The following is a 22,707-nucleotide window of genomic DNA, read 5'->3' as shown; positions in this document are numbered from 1 at the left end:
GTATTATTCCCATGTTACACTCTTCGCTCAGCCCTCGGAGAACTAGTTTAAAATCCCAAATAAAGGTAGTATTTGCCAAGGAATGGAAGGAATCCATGGGCTTTGTTTTGGTTTGGTTTTTCCTCCCCAAATCCTTCATTTCGTGGGAGCCGTACCATGGACTTGGCTCCAGCAATACATCAATTTTGGGACAGAATATGTGAAGTTTGTGATCTATGTTCATGTGCTTTGCTTGCAGCCCTGGAACACGAGTCCAGGGAGTTGCCTGCGGATGGCATGAAATACTTGTGTTCTTTTTGGGGCACACGGGTTCGGGGGAGCTTGGTCTCTGCTGTTGGTACATTCAGCCCATATTCTGGTGCTGTTTGTTGGGCTTGGAGCCTGAGCTGGAGAAGGGCAAACCAAGCTTTGTTGTCCATGTCTGGTATTGTCAAATAACCTGCCTGAATGCCTGTAAAAACAAGTTGTATTCCACTGAGACTGTATGGCAGCTTCTCACTGAACTCCCACAGCCGTGCTTGTGCTGAAAGCAATGATACACTTGGGTTTCTTTTTCTCTTGATGTGTTAATTTGGATGCTTGCTCGTTTGTCTGCTTGTTTAGTATGAATCTACTGCTTGAGTACGAAGTACATCAGACTTGTGAACTGGTTCCTGTGCTTGCTCACTCCTTAGATGCTCAGTTTCAAATGTGCTGAATGATCTTCATCAATTACTCTGGTTTTGGGAATGGCTTTAACAGAGAAAATAATTCTTAAATGGAAGACATTTGACTGTTTTAATGGAGCACTATGGGAATTGTCTGGTGTTCAGATACAAAAGGGTACGAAATGTGAAAGCTGGCCTGAAATTGTGTGGATTTGTGAAGGTGCCTTGTCTCTAAAACAGGATGAAAGCTTGGAACGATGTTTTTCCCTACATTTTTCTCATCCCATGCGTTACCTTTCTGGCTAGAAAGAAAGTAGGATGCGAAAATAAACCAGTGGTCTATGGGTGGTGGGTTTAGGTGTTAGGGCTGATTTTGGGTTTCTCCTCTTTGGAGGGATCGCAGCCGTCCATGCTTTGCTTTGGAAAGTAGGTAGATTTGTTTTCTTTTTGATTATTACTTTACATCTTTCTCCTTGGGGTTCCTAATATAACTGTGCAGAACATAGTGTTTAATGGTGGGGAACGACCCCTGAGAAGGATGCTCCCCGCCTTTCCCGTACTTAATGGAAAGCAACCAAACACGCAGCTTCTCGGTGAGCCAGCAGAAAAGAAATGGGAGAGTCGTGAATTGTTTTGACCTCCTGTCCTCCTGGTGCCGGAAACCTGTAAAATCCTATTGACCAGGTCAGTTGTTATCGTCTTCTGTTAAGATCAGCAGGAGAAGTTCCCTTTCCCATTGGTGCCCAGTTCCTCTTCCCCGCGTTTCTGACAAGTAGATGCTTGTTTAATATAAGTAATGAAAGATCTTTACTTTTGTTTGCTCCAAGATGCAGATGATGAAACACTTCTCCTCCCCATCTGTTTAAACGTTGGTGTTTCAGAGAGCGATTAATTTAATATCTTTTCAATTGTTAGTCTATGGCTGCGTTTCTCAGCTGATGAGGAACACGTTGAGCTGTTTGATGCTGACTATGAATTTCAAGTGCCAGAAAAGAAACCCATAAAAATTAATAGGCCGACCTCTGAAACTTTTTTCATGGGATCCTTGGAGTGGATGAAGTAGGACGCTAATAGGTAGACTATGATAAATGCTGCTAAAGACGGATGGTGGGAGGAGAGGTGATAAATCACAGCAGCAGGCGAGATGCAGAAACCTGCTTTCTCCACAAATCCTCCTTTGGGTTGAAAGGCAAAGCAGACATGGTTCGTTTATCCTTAACCTAAGCATCACAGTAATGTTGTTTTGGGTCCATCTTGATAGGAAAGGAAGCAAAAGCTGCTTTGTTGTGGGTTTTTTTTCCAGTAAATGATACTTGGGCCTGGTGTTCTGTGAGCGTAAATAGGTGTTATCTGGAATGAAACAAATGCCATTAGCATGCTGTCTGCTGTTAGTCATTCGCCTCTTATTTAATTCCTGATGCTCCCAGATGGTAAAGGCAGAGCTACTGGGAAGGGTTTTATTTGGTCGGTAATGCTGAACTTTTTGTTTTCTTGAAAACTGTATTATTTAGGGGGCCGACCTGATGATTTTTGTCTGTTTTCTTGTGGTTTCCGAGCCAGGTACAGGTTAAATTTTCATCTCAATTATTAGCTGAGCTCATCCCCACTCTGCAGTCCCGTACAACGGTGAGTTCTCCCCAAACCGGGAGCCATCGGCTGCAGACCTGGGTCTCGCTGGGACGTCTCCTTGGGCAAAGCAACCGCCTGGTTGCTTCAGAACTCCCCTTGTTCTTCGCAAGCCTTAACCATTCGACTCCATGTGATGTTTTGCCTGCTGATTTTTATTGTCGATTAACCGGTTTTCTTTCCTTTGTCTTGTATATGATGGGATCTCCGCTAGACAGAGGTAACGGTGGGGGACAGTTGTGCAGCTGGACCCTCGTGTGGTGGTGTTTGTCGGTGGTTTTTCCTAAAACCGTTCCTAAGCGCAGCCCTCGCTTTTCACCATGCTCCTGTGCTTGCATGGCCTGGTGTCTGTGGAATAACCTCATCCACGCCTCCTCTCCTCTGTTCTTAATGTGTGCGTGTGCCTCCTCCCACTGTGTCCTTACAACGGGTCACCAGTGTGGATTTCCTAACAGTTTTATGGATCCTTTTCAGTCTTTGAAGCTTCAGGGGATCAAAGGGACTCGCAGTTTTAGCTTAGTAAGGGATATTAGCTGATGAAACACGTGGTGTTTTTCTGTTCAGCAAGATGTTAAAAAGGAGCAAGAGAGATTGAGGCTGGTATCGGTCCTGGCTCCTCCTAGTGAGCCTGATTCACATGCTTCTGATATCTTCACGTTTTTGATAACTTTGACCATACTTGATGTGAAACGGTTCTTTCTTGGCTACCGCTACCACAGACTATCACTAAAACGCTATTAGCGAAATATAAAATATTCCTTTTTGAATCCTGTACGAAAAAAATCTGATTTTCCTAAGACTAATCTCTCCAAGGTTCAGGCAATTTTAAGCCAAACGGCCATAATTTTATCTGTGTTTCAGCTCGGCTGAAACAGCAGCGAGTTACTGTTGTGCAATTCCGTATCCCTTGGTTGAGATGGGGGAGCCCTGATCATTGCAGAGTGCTCCTCACAGGTTTGAAGGCTGGAAAAGGTCCGCTGAATATGAACGGAGATGGTGGGGGCTGTGTACGTGGAATGGCTTGTTGGTGGTGAGGATACAAATGGAGCCGTCCGTGTCTCTATTTAATTGATTGCTCTGTTTTCTCTTTTTGGGGTGCGGGTCGGATGAATAAATAGAAGTTATCCCAGGAGCGAGAGAAGTTTGCGGATGAGGACAGCATATTCTACGCGCTCGGAGAATGTGGACTCATTTCTTTCTCCGACTACATCTTCCTCACGACAGTCCTTTCCAGTAAGTATAGAGTTTTGTGGTCTTTATGTTCTTTCTCTGCAATTACTGCTTTTTTCGGTTTTGAAGGTTTACAAGCAATGAGTCTGCTCTTGTTGTCTCCATACATTTCCCTGAAAGGAACTCTTGATGGCTTGAAACTCGAGCTGAGTGAGTAATTGCTATTGCGTCGTCTATTTAGACGTAGCGTCGAGTGTTTCAGAAAGATAAGCAGATTGATGACTTCTGAAGATTTATTCCTCATTTTAAAATGCGGCGCTTGTTTTCATTTTAGTGAGTCATTTGACGTGCTGTTCAAAATTCTAAATGGAGATGTGTTCTTGAGTTGGGTTCATATGATATCCCTGCGTTTGGATGAATGTTGCTTTGCAGCTCTTCACTGGTTACCAGGCTGTTCGAACTCCGTTTTCCAGCTGTATTTTCACTGGTGTAAGCTCAGGTTGTGCGTGATGTAATGTAATGAGGAGAGAGTTAAGCCATTTACGTTTCAACAAGTATCCCTAGATACCTTCTGTCTTTTCACCCTGCTGCGCTTGACTTGCGCTGGTGATATTTCTGTCATCTGCTCATCTGTTCCACCAAAGTCTTCTGCTCTTGAGGCGCCAGCACTTGGAATTTTGCTTTCTTGGCAAGAAACAGTGAAACTAAAGCCTTTGGTAACGCCAAATGGCATTTCTAGACTTTCTTTGTGGGGAAAGCAAGCTCACAAACTCATTTGCAGAGCTCGGAAGGTGCATCACTAACAGGAAAGTCAACACAAATTCTGGTTATTTTCCGGCTCAGTCAGTAAATGTGGGGTAACGGGGAACGTGCCGCTGTCCAAACGAGCCTGAGACCTTTCATTTCAGAAAACTTGGCCGCGTCATCTTGTAAATACCTGTTTAACGATGATATGATTATAGGAATTAAAAAGCTGGGTGCTTCCCAGTTTCCTGCGGACCCGTTGCTGCCGGCTCGCTGCTGTTCAAGGAGTCAGCAGGTGATTTACTCACGTTCTGTAAAAGCAACAGGTGCTTTATTTTTATTTCCCTGTATTCTCACATGCTGTAACATGGACAAATGGAAGAGGCATTTCATTTATTGAGGATCCGTTACCGGGGGAAGCAACATTCAAGGTTGTGGTTGTTGTCAGATGGACGTGGTGGGGGAAGACACGTATGTGACCTTCATCTCGCGAGAACAAACACTGAGATGTAAAGCTCGCCCAAGCTCAGTTTGTTTTCTGATTTTAATCTGCTTTTCTGTTTGACTGAGTCTCAGAGCTGACTGCTGAGACTTCTGCGGTTCTTTCTTACATTAGTCCCACCTGTGCTGAAGTTATCCAAGGTATTTTTGCTTGTGTAGCGAAGGCTTTTCAGCCGAGTCTCCACAGGCAACAATGAACTTGCAAGCCTGTAGTATTGCATTACTGAGCGTGGTACAGAAAACACTGGTGCCCTTGGTGCTACGGCCATGCGGGTGGTGAACAGCCCCCCTGTTCAAGTACGCGGGGCACACAGTTAATTTCATGTCCATCCGCAGGCAGCAGTAAGAGAGATTGTTCTCGCTTTGGTTTAATTGATTTGTTGTGAGAATAACAGGGACTACCTTGTGTTAGAGCAGCAGCCAGCCTGGTTTTGGAGGGCTGGGTTTTTTTCCTCTTGTTCTTGGACTTTTCAATGTGTTCACAAGTATTGGGGGGTCAGGCTAACGAGAGGAGACAGAGGTGGGTGGTGTGTGTGTTAAGGAGCGATGGGAAGGTGGGCAAGGCAGGAGCCTGCAAGAAGGAAGAATTCAAGAGAGAAGAGAAGAGTATTCCAGGACTTTCAGGCCAACTTCTCGGTATTTTGGGAGTTTGCTGAATGGTTATGGAAGGCGGAGGAATGTGTGTGGAGCTACTGTCAGACAGGGATTCCCCAGAGGAAGGGTTTTGGTTTCATTTTGAATGCATTTGCTTTTATAACAAGCAAACTCCCAAACAAACCTTGCCCTGTAGCCAGGTGGAAAATTCACTGTTATGCCGTGCTGGTTCGCTCTCTTACTAGTAAACAAAACTTGCAGGAGTCCAGTAGTTTCTGATTTATTTTTTTATTCTCCTGGGATATAAATAAAACAGAATGAGGAAAGTACATCTTAAACCTGACAGTTCAAGATGAGTTTTATTTCTGTGTTGTTTAAATAACCCAAACGTTAAGAAGGCATCTGGACAAGGACAAGCTGTAGGCTACATCAAATAGCTAAAAGCCACTAAATATTGAGAAAGAAAAGTGGTGTATTGAGCTGTAAAGCAGGAGAATCTGAAGAAAAGTGGGAGGCGGGAGATGCTCCTCCGCTGTGCTCACAAGTGCTGCGGACAGATCAGGTGCAGTCTGGTCCGGTTTATTGAACTCAAACCTCGTCAGTGAGACTCTCTGAGAACAAGAAACCTCAAAGGGCTTCATGGTGTCACAGAATCACCCAGAATCCCAAAATGTTAGGGATTGGAAGGGACCTCGAATGATCTCAGCAGTGCTGCTGGGACGGCTCCTGCCTGTCTCTACCAAAAGCACCGCCAGCCTTTGGGAGGGTTTTCTAAAGCTTTGCATTGTAACTTGTCTTTTTTGCAGCTTTGACGCTCGCTTCGCTTGTTTTCTCTGAAACTAATGGCAACAAAGATGCTGAAGGGAGTGGAGCATCTCCCGTGTGAGGAAAGGCTGAGGGAGCTGGGGCTCTGGAGCTGGACAAGAGGAGGCTGAGGGGGGACTCATTCCTGGGGATCAATATGAAAAGGGTGAGTGTCAGGAGGATGGAGCCAGGCTCTTCTGGGTGACAACCAATGATAGGACAAGGGGTAATGGGTGCAAACTGGAACACAAAAGGTTCCACTTAAATATAAGAACAAACTTCTTCCCAGTGAGGGTAAGAGAACACTGGCCCAGGCTGCCCAGGGGGGTTGTGGAGTCTCCTTCTGTGCAGACATTCCAACCCGCCTGGACACCTTCCTGTGTAACCTCATCTGGGTGTTCCTGCTCCATGGGGGGATTGCACTGCATGAGCTTTCCAGGGCCCTTCCAGTCCCTGACATTTTGGGATTCCGTGTCTCTGGAATACGGAGTGTGCGGCAGCTGCTGGGAGGGAGAGGAGAGCGGGCTGAAGGCTTCGTGTGTGCGTTGTTCCCAGAGAGCTGTTTGCATATTGCACCCTGTTTTATTTGCAAGTTGTTTCTTGCTCTAGCACTGTCTGTTCTTGGCAGTTGCCGTGTTTCTGTGAAAATGTATTTTTAAAACAACTAATAAAATCGCACAGAAATGTTCCATAAGGTTAGCATTCCATTAAAGGCAACGAGAGCTGAGTGGCCTTGAGGACACCCCCTGGTTTCTGTCGCTTCAGCTGCTCCTCGTGTTTTGGGGCAGAGGTAGAAAAATGAGCAAAATTCGGGATAAGCAAAAGGCTGATGGGATTTTTCTTGGGTCCTTCAAAATGTCATAGGAAAGCCAAGACATTGCTTCCCTAACCAAAGAGGTTTTTGCTTTTCGGCTTGTGGAACAGGTGGAGGAAAGGAGGGCAAGAGCTCTTCCATCACCAGCGGCTGCGGTTTCAGAGCAGATGGGTCTGTTGTCCAGGCGCGCAAATGCCTCCTTGATTAACAGGTACTGAAGGGAGCTGGTCATTAAAAGGATGAGTGGGTGTTGTTTCCATAATTGGACTGTCGCTGTGTCTGGATTTACTCCTTCTGGAAGGAGGCTTAAGTAGCATTGGCTCAAGCCAAAGTCATTACTCTCTTGCCAGGGCTCTCGTCGCAGACCTGCGGCTCCTTCTCCCCTCTCCTGCGGATTCATCCCCTATGGGAACCGGCCTCTTGCCCAGGATACATTCACCTTTTTAAACCTTTTCTTTTCTTTCCCCTGTGTAGGAAATAAATCCCAAGCCACCTAGCTCTGGAAATTATTTTCTGGTGGGATTATCGAGTGCTGTGTGGGTCTCTGCTGCTCTCCTGTAGCTGTTTTGGATATATATTGCTGACTGACACGTTTGTTTTCAGCCTCTTTTCCCTGCCACGAGTGAGATCTGTTTTCTTACTGGTGGTGCTTTAATCCTGCAAAGCAGCGCAAAGTGCTGCAGGGCCTGCTTCTACGAGAAAAGGAGATATAATGTTGCTTTAAGTTTATAGGAATATTTTTGTTTGTGGTCCTGTTCATGTTAATTTTATCTTTAAACTTCCAAGACCTTCTCTTTACCTACATGCCCATACGTGGGTGCACCTCATCCACACTATATGGATGTCTTCAATACGTTCCCACCAGCCCCGTTGCTGCTATGTGGGATTTCCGAGATGTACCTGAGCAGCGCAGAGATCCTCTCCCAAGGGATGTCCCGACTTCCAAATGTGAGCCCAGTGGCTTCACGCCAGGGCTCTCTGGCTCAGCATCCCACCTCTGCCGTGGGCTGGCAGGACAGAAATGGGGCACGTTTCTCACAGCTGGCAGTTTGGGATCTTCCCAAGCAGAGCTTGAGCTCTCCGCTTTGAAAACCGACATTAGGGCATGGGATGCTCCACCAGCTTCTCCGCGGCCATCTTCACTTGGTCTGTCTTTGTTATCTCTCCGTTCCTTGCTTGGCGTGGTGTGATGGGCTGATGGATCCCCACCAACCTCCTGTACCACAGAGGACAGTACATTTGCAGCGGGGAAGGACTAATTCACATGCAGCACTTGTTAGCATGAGTGAGAATTCCCAGAAACTTCTGATTATTTCTATAGAATTAGGAAATAGAGGAATTTTCTGTCGCTCATCGCCGTTTCCCAGAACCTGCAGGTGTTTGGAATGTCCTGTTTTTCCAGGGGTTCCCCGGAGGGCACAACTTCTAGTGGCCTTTATCTGGAGCTGCCATGTCCACAGCTGTTTTCCAGGTCCTTGATTCGGAGTTTAAATAGTTTAAATAGTTTGAAATGACATAATTGGCTCCAAGTTGCTGTGTCAGTCGTGCGGTGGCTGATAAGAAGCTGTGGGAGGTGAGGCTGCCCGTGCTCTCAAACCTCTGAAACTGAGCTGCATGTTTGTCATTGACATTAACACCAAAATACAGAATTTGGTGTCGAAAATACACTGTCTCTTTGGTTCACAAGCTAACAAGCAAAAGGGAAAAGTGAAACAGCGATAATATATACTTCTTTAAATTTATTTTTTCTTAAATTGGTTAAATAGAAGAAAGATTTAAAGATTTAAGATGACATTATCTGGGACAGATCCATTAGCTGTTCCTTACACACATCTGACCCATGCATTTCTGTGGTTTATTTAGGATTTTACCCATTACAAGTTAACCCCTTCCTTGCCTTCTTTCGAGCACCTGCCTCTGGTGACCATGTGGACATGCGCTTGGTGCTCACGTGGAGCTGAATCCACGTGTTTGGTTTTACCATGTGAACCCGCAGCGCAGATTTAGAGCGAGGAGCTGACTAAACTTGGTTTCTCTTGGACTGGGTGCTTCAGGGCTCTTCCTCCTGTTAGGAGTGGTGGCATTTTTACTTGGCATGAGGGCAAGTTCCTCACCAGCCTCTTCCTACCCTTTGTGTGTGGATTTCAACTGGAATTTGCAAATCAGCTGAAAACTTGAGTTCTCTGGGTGCTGGACTGTTTTGAAGCTGCAGTTTGTATGTATTGAGGTTTGTGTACTTCAGTTTTAAAATTATGCTTTTGTATTGTTTCAGAAGTAATTCGAATTCTTCCTTGTGGTAAGAAATAACCTGTAACCGCTTAAAGATATTTTACCTTTAGAACTGATGTTGTGGCGCAGTCTCCGTGCTGTGGACTTGGTTCTTTTAGCTGCTTGTTATTTGCATTTCTGGGCTGATAAACATTTTTTAAAACTTGGTGGCATTTGGATTTGTTTGCTGAAATAGTGAAATAATTCACAAGGAAAAGATCTGCAGTGTTAAGACAGTTTAATGTGTTTTCTCCATGTTTATTGCAGCTGAGGCTCAGACATCTATATTCTATAGATAGTTGCTTCCCTATAAGGCTGTAACTCCATTCTCAAATAAAATATGACAGCATTTGGAGATGCATTATGTGAAAATGCATCCTCCGGCTCCTCCCTGTTCTGTGCAGTCGGTTGCGATGGGCTGTGGTTTTGAAGGGCAAGTTTGTCTCTGACCCTGATTCTTCCCTTCAGACAGAAATGTTCCCATTCAGACAGGTACAGAAACATTTTCGGCTCAAGTACAGGCTCAGACAGAATAATGACCATACTGATTCATGTAACTTAAAGGTAAAGACAAATCTTGATTGTTCTTTGGCTGGAGGAAAAAGGTAAGCTTTTATTAATGCTGTGACATTACAAAAAGTATAAGTGTGTTTATAACTGCAAGGCTTTAACAGCCATCTCTCTAGATGAAAATCTGTCTCTACTTTAGGGGAGTTATGAGGCTTTCACAGAATGGACTGGGTTGGAAAAGAGCTCAGAGACCATCGATTCCAACCCTTGGTCCAACTCCAGTCCATTGACTAGATCATGGCACTAAGTGCCATGTCCAAGCTCAGCTTAAAAACCTCCAGGGCCGGTGAGTCCAGCACCTCCCTGGGCAGCCATTCCAATGCCTGACCATTTTGTGGTGGATATGGGAGTCTTGAGCTGCTTCGTGTTTAAATTCCCACCAAAAGATGAAATAATCCAGAGTCTTCATAGGAACAGCCGGAAGATTTACTTCCTCTGAGTAACACCACCCAAAACCACGCTGCTTTGCCGAAGAAATTCACAAGTGCATCTGAAGGGAGCAATGTTTATTCACCAAAAGTATGATAAAATGTAGATTTTGTTAAGTGCAGCCCCTCTGCTGGAGGTGGGTGCTCTGCAGACGCTTGGGTTTGTGTGTGCAACCATGTGCTGCACCGGTTGCAATAGGAGTCGGGGGGAGAGACTTTGAGAGTTACCTGTGCAAGGGTGGAGTGTTGAGTTTGGCGCAAAGAGAAGAGCAAACCGGCGCAAAAAGAGTAAAACGTGGCGTTTCTCATCAGTGGGCATTTGTCTTTCAGAACATGTTGCTTCTGCTGGGAATGAAGGGCAATAAAGAGGTCCATTGGAATAATTGAAAACAGTTTAAAATGGCATAATTGGCTTAAAGTTGCCCGATCGAGCCACCTAATGCCTCGGAAATTCCCTGGAGCTTAACACTGATGGATATAGTGGGTTCTTCCGATGCTCAGCATCCTTTTGTTTGGCGGAGGTTGCTCATCTTTGTAACGTTCCTACTTGTGCAAGACATATGTTGATTGCCATTTGCAGTAACTCCGGGGTTGGTTGAAGAAGCAACTTTGTGTGGATCTGAAGGATGATTTCAACTGGAGTTTTCTACATGTGTTTGCATATATCTCAAAGCAGGGAATAAGCAACTCATGCATTGGGATTGGCGTGGGCACCAGTGCCATTTGCGTTAATGACTTTGAGGAATCATTAGGAAGCTGCTAGACTAGAAAATAAAGCTAAAAAAGAACCTGTGGCTGCTTTGGCCCATTCCTTGATGCTGAATAATGTCAAAAAGGATGGCCAGGAGATCGCTCCCAAAATCAGAGCAAGCTGGAAATGCAGCTCAGCACTTGGGGAAAGCATTAAGACAAGCATTGCGCCCTGTGGAAAGCAAACAGACCTTTAAGTGGTTTGGATAACAGTTTCAGGAGGAATATTGCGTTCGTTTTGAGGCATCTTAATTAAGGAGGCAGTGGGAAAATTTAGAGAAGCTGTAGTAGAAATTGGTAAAATTGGGGGGCAGAATAAAACAGGAGGAGGGAGGAGGAAGAAGGGGGGAAGGGAGGAGGAAGAAGGGGGAAGGGGGGAAGGGAGGAGGAAGAAGGGGGGAAGGGAGGAGGAAGAAGGGGGAAGGAAGGAAGGGAGGAGGAAGAAGGGGGAAGGAAGGAAGGGAGGAGGAAGAAGGGGGAAGGAAGGAAGGGAGGAGGAAGAAGGGGGAAGGAAGGAAGGGAGGAGGAAGAAGGGGGAAGGAAGGGAGGGAGGAGGAAGAAGGGGGAAGGGGGGAAGGGAGGAGGAAGAAGGGGGAAGGGGGGAAGGGAGGAGGAAGAAGGGGGAAGGAAGGAAGGGAGGAGGAAGAAGGGGGAAGGAAGGAAGGGAGGAGGAAGAAGGGGGAAGGAAGGGAGGGAGGAGGAAGAAGGGGGAAGGGAGGAAGGGAGGAGGAAGAAGGGGGAAGGGAGGAGGAAGAAGGGGGAAGGGAGGAGGAAGAAGGGGGAAGGGAGGAGGAAGAAGGAGGAAGGGAGGAAGGGAGGAGGAAGAAGGGGGAAGGAAGGGAGGAAGGGAGGAGGAAGAAGGGGGAAGGAAGGGAGGAGGAAGAAGGGGGAAGGAAGGGAGGGAGGAGGAAGAAGGGGGAAGGGAGGGAGGGAGGAGAGTTTAGCTTGGCAAACTGGTGTCTGCTGCTTTTAGGGTCTGCAGCTTTCTGAAAGATGTAAGTGTAAGAGGAGGAAGAGAGATGCAGGTTGTACAGGCTGATGTAACCACGAGTGATGGGTTCAGCTGCCGTCGGGATGACTCTTCCCCCATAAATCCTGGTCAGAAACATGGCGCCCCGGGGGAGAGGCAGAAACCGTCTCTCTTGGGACTAATAAATTCCGGCTGCCCGGAGGTCGAGGACGTGTGTTTTAATGAACGTCTCTTCCTGAGCAGGGTGAGATCAGTGTCTTCGTGCCCTCTGGTTTCCGCGGCTCGGGCTCACATTTCTTGGCTTTAAGTGTCATTACAAGTCATTAGACTGAGCTATGCAGATCAGAGGAAGAAGCAGGCTCTGTCACTTATTAGCTAAAGGACTGAAGTAATTACATTTGCCAATTTAAAGACACTTTCCTTCCCTGTCCTTAGAAAACACTGACCCTGCAGATTTTTGCTGCTGAGCTGTTCATTTTAATTGCACAAGCGGTGTTCTCCTCTGGGCCTTTGATAAACTGCTCCTGAAAAATGTCTATTTAGAGAAGGGAAAGGAGGGAACTGGTATGCTAAGGACCTTCTTTCTCTGTTCACCTGTGTCTGCACAAATGGGGCAGGGTATTATATTTTTCCCTAAAGGAAATGAAAAATAAACCACAACGCTAATTTTTAACAAGGGGTAACAGATTTTCCAGTCTCGGAATACACGTCATCGTACCCTGACGGAGAAAATGGGGGAAGAAGGATGAGGTGTGTAAATTGCTCTTTTTTTCCTAGCGTCTTGTAACTGAATTAAAGCTTCATATAGTCCCCTGTTTCCTCCTAGGGGAAACAACTCTTTTGCTAGATTTTGGCGGCTAATAAGGAAGAATTTTGCCTGGGCTTTCATGCAGTACTTGCAATTAAAGTGAACAAAACTGGCGGTGTTATTTAAACATTAGGAGGGTAGTTGGAAAGGGCTTAATATTGTTGCTCTTCAAGGAAATGGGGATTTAATCACTGGAAGTGATGCATGGACACAGCAGAGGCTTTTTGTATTAATGCCTCTAATTAGATTGCACCATTGACGAGATGATGTTGGTGTTGGGGATGGCCGATCCCCTTGAGTGTAGCTCGGCTGACAATGAATTGACAAGGGACGGCGGGCAGGACAGAAGCTGGATGGAGACATCGCTTCTGCTGTAGGTTTGTGTAGGAACCGACCCGTTGTGTGCTGCTGGTGACGGCCGCTCACACACCGTGTTCAGAATTCAAGCTGGAATAACTGGCGTGATGGAACTGGAGATGAGAGACGATGGCAGCGGGACTGTATGTCCTGTGTGTATCGAGTAGGCAACGACGGGGTGTTCTCACCATCGAGTTTAATGCCGTCGAACGCCTGCGTAAGGTGCAAAGAGATTGGAAAAAGTGATCTCATTGGCGTGCTTGCTCAATGTTTTACCCATAAACTGCTACAGCCTCTTAAAGCAAGGGGAAAACATGATGTAGAAGTCTCCTAGTCCTAAATCGAAGCTGTAACTGATGTACAACATCCAGTTCAGTTAATTCCATCTCAGTTTCTTTTTGGGTGATTCTTCTTTGCGCTCCTTCTCCCACCATAAGTTGCCTTAGTGCGGAAACTTGTTACTTTTTGAGCATCCACAGGAAATATTACAAGTTGTTTGTAGCAGATGAAAGGGAGATGAGACTCAGCAGGGATCCCCATCCTGCTGCCAGATTTGGGTGAGGAAGAGCCATCTTCAGAACAAAAAAAGAGGCTACGTTTTAATTGATGATGTAAGATGACAACTGAAGCACTAATTATAGCCAAGAGGGTTTCCTGGAAATCCCAGCGAACACCAGAATTCCTGTGGGTGGTATGTATTTGAAAGTAGCAGAGCGAGATAAATTCTCATCTATTAGCTTAATTTGGGCAAAAAATTGTGGCGCCGTGTGATGCGTTACAGTGCCCAAAATGGAAACGTACCCAAATTCTTTGGGACGCAGGGGGAGAGCGTGGTTTTGCTGCGATGGGTGGCTGTCAAGTGATGCTTATGCAGACTTGTGGCCAAACAAACCATGACAATGTAGACTAAATACAGTGAAAAGCAAGGCACCGTGCTGGCCGGGCACATCTCTGGTGAGCTGCAGCTCTGGGCGTTATCTCCGTGTCGTAACTGGAACCCGACAGAGGTGGTGATGATTTGTTTAAATTTGCACGGTGAGACAGGAGCGGAGCCTGGAGGAGAATTACCCCAAGGAGCACCATGAAGCTCACGGCTACAGGTTCCCAAGAGCCACATTTTCTTCTTGAAGTTGTGACAATTCTGGAAAATTGCTTTTGGATGGAGTCATTCTGAACTTGTTCTTTATTTTATTGAGCTTTTGTATCTTCATTAACTGGTCTTTGTTTTTTATTGTGTTTCCTTTATGTAGCTCCGCAGAGGAATTTTGAAATTGCCTTTAAGATGTTCGATCTGAACGGTGATGGCGAAGTGGACATGGAAGAGTTCGAGCAGGCAAGTTGAACGCCAGGTTGACTTTGTAATGCTACAGCTTTGTAGCCATGATCGCAGCACTCCTCTACAGTGCTATTGTGACTTAGATTTGTGGTTATTACTGGTTCACATCTTTTCCTTCCATGCTCTGCTGTGTTGCCTTAGTCCCTGCTTTGTTTTCAACTGGATATTTGAAGATGTAGTTTTCCCTCCAACCAGGACACCTGTGGGTATAAACCCTGGTTTCCTGTGACTTTGTGTGCTTACAAGATGTCACCTCCAATGCAGATAAAGATGTTTTTTCACTCCACTGGTGTCATAGGGTTTTGATCCTCCTTTCTTCCACAGCTTTTATTACATTCCTTAATTTTGTCTTCAGAGAATCACCAGGGCCAGTCTGCTCTAAATAAGACTTTAGCCATTCGTTTCAATGCCATCTAAAACTGTGTTTATTGAGAGTGGATTTTCATTAGTTTCTTTCCCCAACTTCTTACGAGGTTTCATCATTGGGGAGCCTGATGCAGGTTTTTAATAAGCTCAGCCTGTGTGTGAGGTCCCTTCTATAAGATTTGATTGTGTTAGTGAGAATAGATTGAATACTCAAGCTGCGAGCAGGGATAAGATCTGACCTCCCCAGGCAAAAGGGTATGGTTTGTTTGCCTATGTAGAAAACACCCTCAAGGCGTTGGAAACTCATAAACATCTTGATATTGCTGTATATTAGCAAAGCTCCGCATGTGCTGCTGGTGAAAGGAGAAATAAATGCGTTTGCAAGGAAGTGAGCTCGCTGGGTGGGGAGTCACCACCTCCCTTATCAAAGAACAAAGTAGAGGAGTTACACCACTAATTACCCGTTATTTGTGGGGCTCTGTGGTTAATGGGCAAGTGGAAGCCGCTGCTTCTCAGGCAAAGGAGATGAGACTGTGGTTAAAAGCAATAAACTAACCTGCCCTTTTTGGGGGTTGCTGGAGGACATCTGTATCTGGAGAGGGTGCAGAGCTGTGTACTGACACCCCAGAACACAGCAGCCCTGGGTCATCTGGTTACAAACTCTTGTCCATCAGCTGATGGCGTGCCCGCTCTGGAAGGGGTTGGTCACTCTTGGGGCGCTGCCTCTAAATGGGAAGAACTAGTGGCAAAGCAGGTCTGTTGAATTCCCCACCCTTCTGATCTTTTGCTGTCATCCTCCTTAAATGATAACCCGTGGGCATGGTGTTGTTATTAGGAGTTTGCCCCAGAGCTGTGTCATGTATCTGGTCAATTGTACGTTTCCAATTGCAAATTTTGGACTGTAAGGAGGATGGGAGAACATTTCTTTCCAATTATATCCCTTCACCCGATAGCTGGTAATGGAAAGCCAGGAGTTTTTAATTTTCCTTTGAGTGCAAGTTGGAACACATGGCTGTGTCCAGGCTCTGGTGCTTCTTGGTGCTGCCTCCCTACCAACTACTGATTTAACCAGGAAAAATTCCCTATTTTCCCCCATAAAAAATACTACTTTTCCTTCTGTTTGCATAGTGCATGAATATAACTGCGCCACAGCTATCTGCTGCTATAACAATTCAAAAGATACTTTACAGTAGATACTAATGTTTTAGAGTGAAATCGATTACGGAGATAAACGAATTTAAGAGGAGTGGAGAAGGTTTAACCACTCACTAAAAATGCAGTGGTGCCGAGGTACCAACACAGGTGTCATGTTTGGCTCTTTTATTAGACATGTAAGGTAAGAAAGGCTGTTTCTCGAGGATGAATATTTCAGAAGTGCTATGAAGACGAAAGTACAAAATTGAATTAAATTGTTTCAAATCATCCAGTAGGCAAAGGGAAGTTATATGTGCATTAAGTCATATAAAAATCCTTAGGAAGAGGGACATATTTTTGTTAAGCTTGTTACGTGTGTCACTGCATCTATATAAAGGAATAAAATTCCTGGTTAGCATTAGAATATTTTGGCTAAGATTGATCTTCCAGAGTTTTCGATTCGGAGGATGAAGGAGCCTTTTTGGGAAGGGAAAAGCAGCTCAGTGTCTTCACAGACAGGTATTGCTACAACTGATTCGCCGCACTCTGCAAACAGGATTAAGGCAAACACAGAGCTTCAGCATGAGGCAAATATAAAGTATTATACACACTTATAGTATAACACATGCAATAATGTATATGGTAAATAAAAAGAGCGTTCACTTCTTATGGAAATGCCTCAGGGTTTGCAGATCTGTTCCATAAACATCTTGCCTGGCAGGGGCGGCTGGAACTGGCCCTGCCAGTGGCATCAGTATAAAAGAGCAACTTCATTTTGGGGAGAGAGGGTAGAAAGAAAAGAGCACAGAAGCATCGTGTTGTCCCTGCTGTTTGTGAACACGCAGGAAGGATTTTCCTGCTCCTTTTTCACACATTGGCTTTGCAGAAACCCAACAGCAGGTCCCTCTTGTTGTTCATGTTGGAAAAACCTTAAGATGCATCAAGGAAGAAAATTACTTGCAGTAGTTTAGCTAATGTGCAATTAAGTCAGGGGCTTTAAGCACCTAATAAGAAAATATTGGATTTCTTCAGGCCTCACTGAAGAGCCTCGGATATATATTTTTTCCTGTTGATGCATATGGGTAATGTATAGGGCTGAAGATTTTGGTGCCGGCATCAGTATCGTCTTCAACTTCAGCACGCAAATTAGTTTAGTCTTTCATTTTTAACTTAAGAGTAGATTGAAAAGTAGTAAACTCACAGACAGCATTACTTGTGATTTCTCTTTAAACCATGAGCTATTTTCATGTTTGTTTGGGTTTTTTTTTCCCCTTATCTGGTGCAAAAGATGAAACGGATCACAAACGCTTAGGCTGAAATATGTACAAGAGACGGTGAAGCATCTCTTGTGCTTCACATCCCGGTATGATTGATGGGCCGTGAGCGAGGACAGCGCCTCTGGCCGTGCTTGTCTGCTGTTCTGGGCATTAGAAGGATTACCCAAAATAGGCACCAGCCAAATAATTTTAGCTCCAGTGCCCACAGATGGATTTTTCAAACTGTCCGATGCTTCTTATAGATGGGGAGAGAAAAAGAAGGGGAGTGGATGCCATATAAATAACACCTGGGGAAAGATGCTCTATTGACCAGTCTGCAGTGTGGTAAACACTGGCCTCTGCAGGAACAGGGGCAGTTTTCCAAGCTGGCCATAAACTGCATTGCTTCAGACAGTTCCTAAGGATTTGTCTCCATGATGTGCATGGAGGGCTTGTGGTTAAAGTGGAGCCCAAAGCAGAGTAAGGGTTGTTATTGTATTTATGGTGCAAAAACCCTTCCCCAAAAAAACAAAAGCAAACAGGAAAACCCCACCAACTCCTGAACTTTCATTCTACTGTGTGTTTTTTTCCCTCTGACTTGACTTAGTTTTCCTTATAGCGGAAGAATAGCCGGTCCTGTGGGTCGAGGCAGCGTTTCACGCCAGGTGAGCGCGGCAGCGATACATGCTGCTCCCCTCTGGAGCATCCATCCCCATTGGGGTTGTTCCAGCACTCGCTCTCTCGTTAGGAAAAACTGAATACACCGTACATGACAATAACGAGGTTCTGGGGTCCTTTTGACAGTTTGAACTCTTGGCAGCTGGTTTCCTTCCTCCCTTCCAGCTGTTGTTGGCCTGAGGAAGAGGATGAAGGCGAAGCTCCAGCAAACGTCGCTGCTTCGGGAAGCCTGTGCTGTTTAGGCCGAGTGCCCTGCAGCACACTGGGTGGCTTTTCTTTGTTTTCCCCCTCCTTTCTCACACTCATTGTCCTTAATATGAATCCTCTGCCTTGTTGGAAGAGATTGGGTCTCACCCAGAGAATAACCCTGGGTTCTCCTATCATTGCAAAAGTCATTCAGGCAGGTGAGTGCTGAGAAGGGGTAGTGAGATACTTGGTGATGGAAAGAGGTGGTGAGCGACCATTTGGCTTGGCTACTCCCTTAAATTAGCACAGGACCCTTAAAATAACGAATCATTGGATTTTTTCAGGCTGTGGCATCCTATAAGCTTAATCTTTTGCCATGTCATAGAGGGTAGGGAGGTCAACAATCATACCGGGATGTGAAGCACAAGAGGTGTTTCACTGTCTCTTGTACATATTTCAGCCTAAGTGTTTGTGATCCATTTCATCTTTTGCACCAGATAAGGGTGAAAAAAACCAAACCAAACAAAAAATACAACATGAAAATAGCTCATGGTTTAAAGAGAAATCACAAGTAATGCTGCCTGTGAATTTACTACTTTTCAATCAACTTTTAAATTAAGATTAAAGGTTTAGATTGTGTCTGATGCAGAGAATAACGCTGTGTTCTCATATCACTGCAAAAGTCATTTGGGCAGGCGAGTGCTGGGAAGGGGTAGTGAGATACTTGGAGGTGGTGAGTGACCCAAGTGAGTGACTTGGCTACTCCTTTAAATTAGCACAGGACCCTTACAATAAGAAACTGTTGGAGTTTTCAGGCTGTGGCATCCTGTAAGTTTGATATTTTGCCATATCGTAGTGGGTAGGGAGGTTGTCCTGTTCTTGCCCTGTCCTGGAGCCTCCACTCCTGCTGAGCGCTGCCTTTGGGAAGGTTCAGGGCACTGCTGAGATTGCTGTGATACTGTGATTCTAAAAATCCTTGGTTTTGTGGACAAGGGAAAAGGAAACGTGGTGTGGGTTAACTGAGATTGGTGTGAACTAAGAAGGATGGGTGGTAAAATAGTAAACCACGTCCAGGCTTTGTTCTTCCCTGTGGTTGCCTCGGCTTTCTCTCCTCCTGCGGCTTTGCCGGGAGCAAGCTGCTCTCTGCTGACCAGGCGTAGGATCACTGATAACATGCTCATCTGCAGAACGGGTGAATTGTTTCTCAAAACTCATTTTAAATATTTTACACTCTTCTTTCTTTGAAGAGGACTGTAAAAAAATCGCAGCCACGCTTTCAAATTGTCCTGTCTTTTAAGATTTATTTTAGGGAAAAAAAGAAGAGGATGACACATCTGAGCCTGGAGTACTTTGTGCTGATACTTGACTAGTGTAAGTCCCAGTGGTGTTTTTGCTGATGACATCCTCTGTCTGGTTTTCAGGTCCAGAGCATCATTCGCTCCCAAACCAGCATGGGCATGCGCCACAGAGACCGCTCGACAACGGGGAACACCCTGAAGACTGGCTTCAACTCCGCGCTCACAACGTACTTCTTTGGGGCGGATCTGAAGGGGAAGCTGACCATCTCCCACTTCCTCGACTTCCAGCGCAAACTGCAGCACGATATTCTGAAGCTTGAGGTTTGGGTTATTTTCTTTTTACGTGCGATGGAGAGGGCAGTGTGTGATGTGGTTTCGGGAGGAAGATGAGGAGTGTGGGAGGGGTTTGGAGGGATTACTACACCTGTGACTTGTAGCACTCGCAGATCAAACCTGTTGTTAAATTTCTGATGAGTATTTTGGCCCCTATGGCAATTCCCAGAAACTTCTCCAGCTCTTGGAGCTGGCAGGTCCCCGCTGCATGGCACTCTACATGGCACTTGCCTTGGCCTTCCCGATGGAGACGATTATGAGCTGCTTTAGAAGACCAAAGAGTTTGTGAGCGGTCTGTCGCTGCCTTCCCAAGGAAGGTCTGTCTCGTTCCTAGTGAGCAATCTGTGCCCTGAAGGGCCAGGGCTCATAACTATCCCAAAAGTCTTCATCTATGTTTTTGTCCCCGTCTTCTTGTGTGCCTCGCTATTCTGAATATGTTGGCTGTGTGAGTGTTCAAGCCTTGTGTGAATCCTGCTGAGCAGGTGGTCTCTGCTATCCGACCTCCTGGGTTCATGTGCATTGTAAGGAATGTCCATATGTTCTGTGACTCTTACCCCTCAACTGAAGTGAAGGTCTCCTGGCTTTGATTTGTGTTGCCAGGAGCTGACAGCAGCGCTCAGTCTCCCTCCTCTGGGTCACATAGCTGCAATTTGAGCATCAGGCTTCAAAATGTGGTTCTTTTTGACTGAAGCAAGTGCAAGAACAGCAACGTGGTCTGTGTCTCAGCTCTCAAGTGGAGCTGACTCAAGGTGATGCCCTTCTCTGGACATGGCCTGAGCAAAGCCAGGCTTTTATTTGCGTCAGACATGAGGGTTTTGTGCACAAGAAAATCCCTGCCCGCCCTGCAGCCATAACCATTAAGACGACAGTATTCAGAGTGCACTGTCACTTCTGTCTGATGTATGAATGTCCGCGTGTCCAGGGTATGTGATCCAGCTAATGAACAGCATTTTATTAAGTTGCCGTTAAGTCCATTGCTGTTAACCTGAATTTATTCCCTTTTTTTATTTGGAGTTTTATGAATCTAAGTAAGAAACTAACCCAAGGACTACTTGTTTTTTATGAAGGTAATTATCTGGTTCACTGACTTCATTTAACTGCTCATTAAAGTGGGTGGGGTGGCCCTGCGCTTGCAGGGGAGATAGGCTGGTTGAAGAACGTGTTCTTTGTGGACTGCAGGGTGGCGATTCCTTGGTTCCTTTGCAAATTGAAAACGAACTGAATACTTTGTAAGGTGAAGAAACATAAGTTGAAACACAGAGGGAAGAGAAATAGAGATTATTCCGTCCATGTTTACAATCCTGCTCCGGTTTCCCTCCAGGGCCGGGCAATAATGGGCACTGAAGTGTTAATTGTGACTCCATGCTGGAGTCCTGGGCTCTCCCCACAGGTCTCCACGTATCTCATTAAAAAGCAACGAGGTTTTTTTCAGTTTCAAGGTGCTGGTTCTTCTTCTCCTGCGACAGTTTAGTATTTAGTTTGTAGTGATTTCAGTCAGTTGTGCTTCTTCCTGGTAAAAGTTAGCTGCCTTTCTAACAAGTTAGTTCTTAATTAGGGACAGTACCCAATATTTGTCTTGGTAAGTTAATAAACATCATGAATGCATCGGTACTGAATTCCTGACAGCACCCTTGAGCACAGTCCTGTGCTGTGCTTGGCATTACTGATACTTGTTTTAACTGAAAAATCGACCTATGCAGTCGTAACAGCGCTGTTCCACCAAATGTGTGTTTTCCTGAATTTGCAATACTGAAGTACCTGGTTTATTTGTAGTTCTCATCAATTTAGGCAATACAGGTCTATTTCTGTCCTCAGCGTTACGCAATGCAGCCTCTCTCCTCTTCTGCTTTCATCTCTCTTGACACGATCTCCCACCTTCTCTCCTGGCTTTGCGTTTGATGTTTTTATTCACAGTTAAGTGGCTTTTCACTCAGCCCCTTAAAAACATGGTAATTCAGAGAAGGGACATCGCTCCAGTGTTTTACTTTGGCGCAAATCAGAAGAGCGTGAGAAGCGGTGCTGGGAAGTACCGTACCGCAGGGCATCGGGTAACTCGTGTAGGTGATTTTCTTTTTAACAGCTTTTCTGTGTGTTTTGCGTGTCCATTTGGGCGATGAGCCTCTGAGTCCTGTGCTCCTTCATCAGCTTTGTGCTCCGCTGCCCATGCAGATCGTCTCTGGATCCTCCTCTTAGCGTGGCTGGTGTCACTTGGGGACGAGAAGGGGCCGAAAAGAGCCGGTGGCAGATGTGCCAGGGGCTGGGCTGAGCTCCAGCCCTCAGCTCCTGATCTATCGCTGGTTTAGCAAAATCAGTGCATGGTCTGAAGCTGGGAGGGTAATGGGCAAACCATTTGTTGTTCACGTTAGGTGTCTGAATTCCCAAAAAGGCCTTGGGGAAATGCACCGCAAGCAGGGCTGAAGAACATCTCCTGGGGGCGCTGCAGCCCCCGAGTGACGTGGTGTCTCTGTTCTCAAACTGGGACACGTGCTTTCCCTTTTCCAACAGGAATCTACTTTAAGACAGACCTTTCTTTAAAGCTCTTTTCCCTTTGGCTCGGGATCCAGGCATACCTGCAGTCAATACACCTGAGAGCTGGGTTCTTCTGCTGACTCTGAGGATGCAACAATAGTTTCTCACTGCCTGAACCTTCTTTCCTCTTAATGTGGTTCATTTTTTTTTCTTACCAAAACATAGATGCATATTTCTTGTTAAGACTGAGCAGAAACTTTGTCAGACCAATTAGCTCAGACAAAGCCCTCAGCGTTTGTGTTCCGTATGGGTGAAGTTAATAACCGTGGCCTGGTATTTTCTTCTTCCCTTCTGCTTATTGTTTTGATGAAAGTACATTTTCCATCACTTTATGGAAACGCAGCAATCAGCTTGGTTGCAGGAAGGATGAGAAAAGTAACCACAAAAAATTAAGCCGGAGCAGGAAGAGAAGCTTTTTATGGCTTATTATGACTTCTTGTAGTTTGGCTACTTGGAGGGAGCTGTGGCCACCACCCCACCGAATGGGACACGCTCCCGGCAAAGTCCTCGGCGTTTTCTTACCATGTACGCGCTGCCTTG

At 45.6% G+C, this 22,707-nt stretch overlaps 1 protein-coding gene across 2 annotated transcripts in view; it reads left to right on the top strand.

Moving 5' to 3' along the window:
• The window catches only part of MICU1 (mitochondrial calcium uptake 1), a 98,998-nt gene that overhangs the window by 51,471 nt on the left and 24,820 nt on the right, over positions 1–22,707 (top strand). Inside the window, exons 7-10 of one of the 2 annotated variants that reach the window (XM_065068093.1) lie at positions 2,208–2,273; positions 3,392–3,506; positions 14,302–14,384; positions 19,429–19,626. In XM_065068093.1, coding sequence (XP_064924165.1) covers positions 2,208–2,273; positions 3,392–3,506; positions 14,302–14,384; positions 19,429–19,626 — 462 coding nt within the window. The remainder of the gene's footprint in view (positions 1–2,207; positions 2,274–3,391; positions 3,507–14,301; positions 14,385–19,428; positions 19,627–22,707) is intronic. The other variant, XM_065068094.1, reaches the window with a different exon arrangement.

Source organism: Columba livia, chromosome 6 (assembly GCF_036013475.1).
Source record: "Columba livia isolate bColLiv1 breed racing homer chromosome 6, bColLiv1.pat.W.v2, whole genome shotgun sequence".
NCBI lineage: Eukaryota > Metazoa > Chordata > Aves > Columbiformes > Columbidae > Columba > Columba livia.
This window is presented reverse-complemented; position numbering and strand designations above follow the sequence as displayed.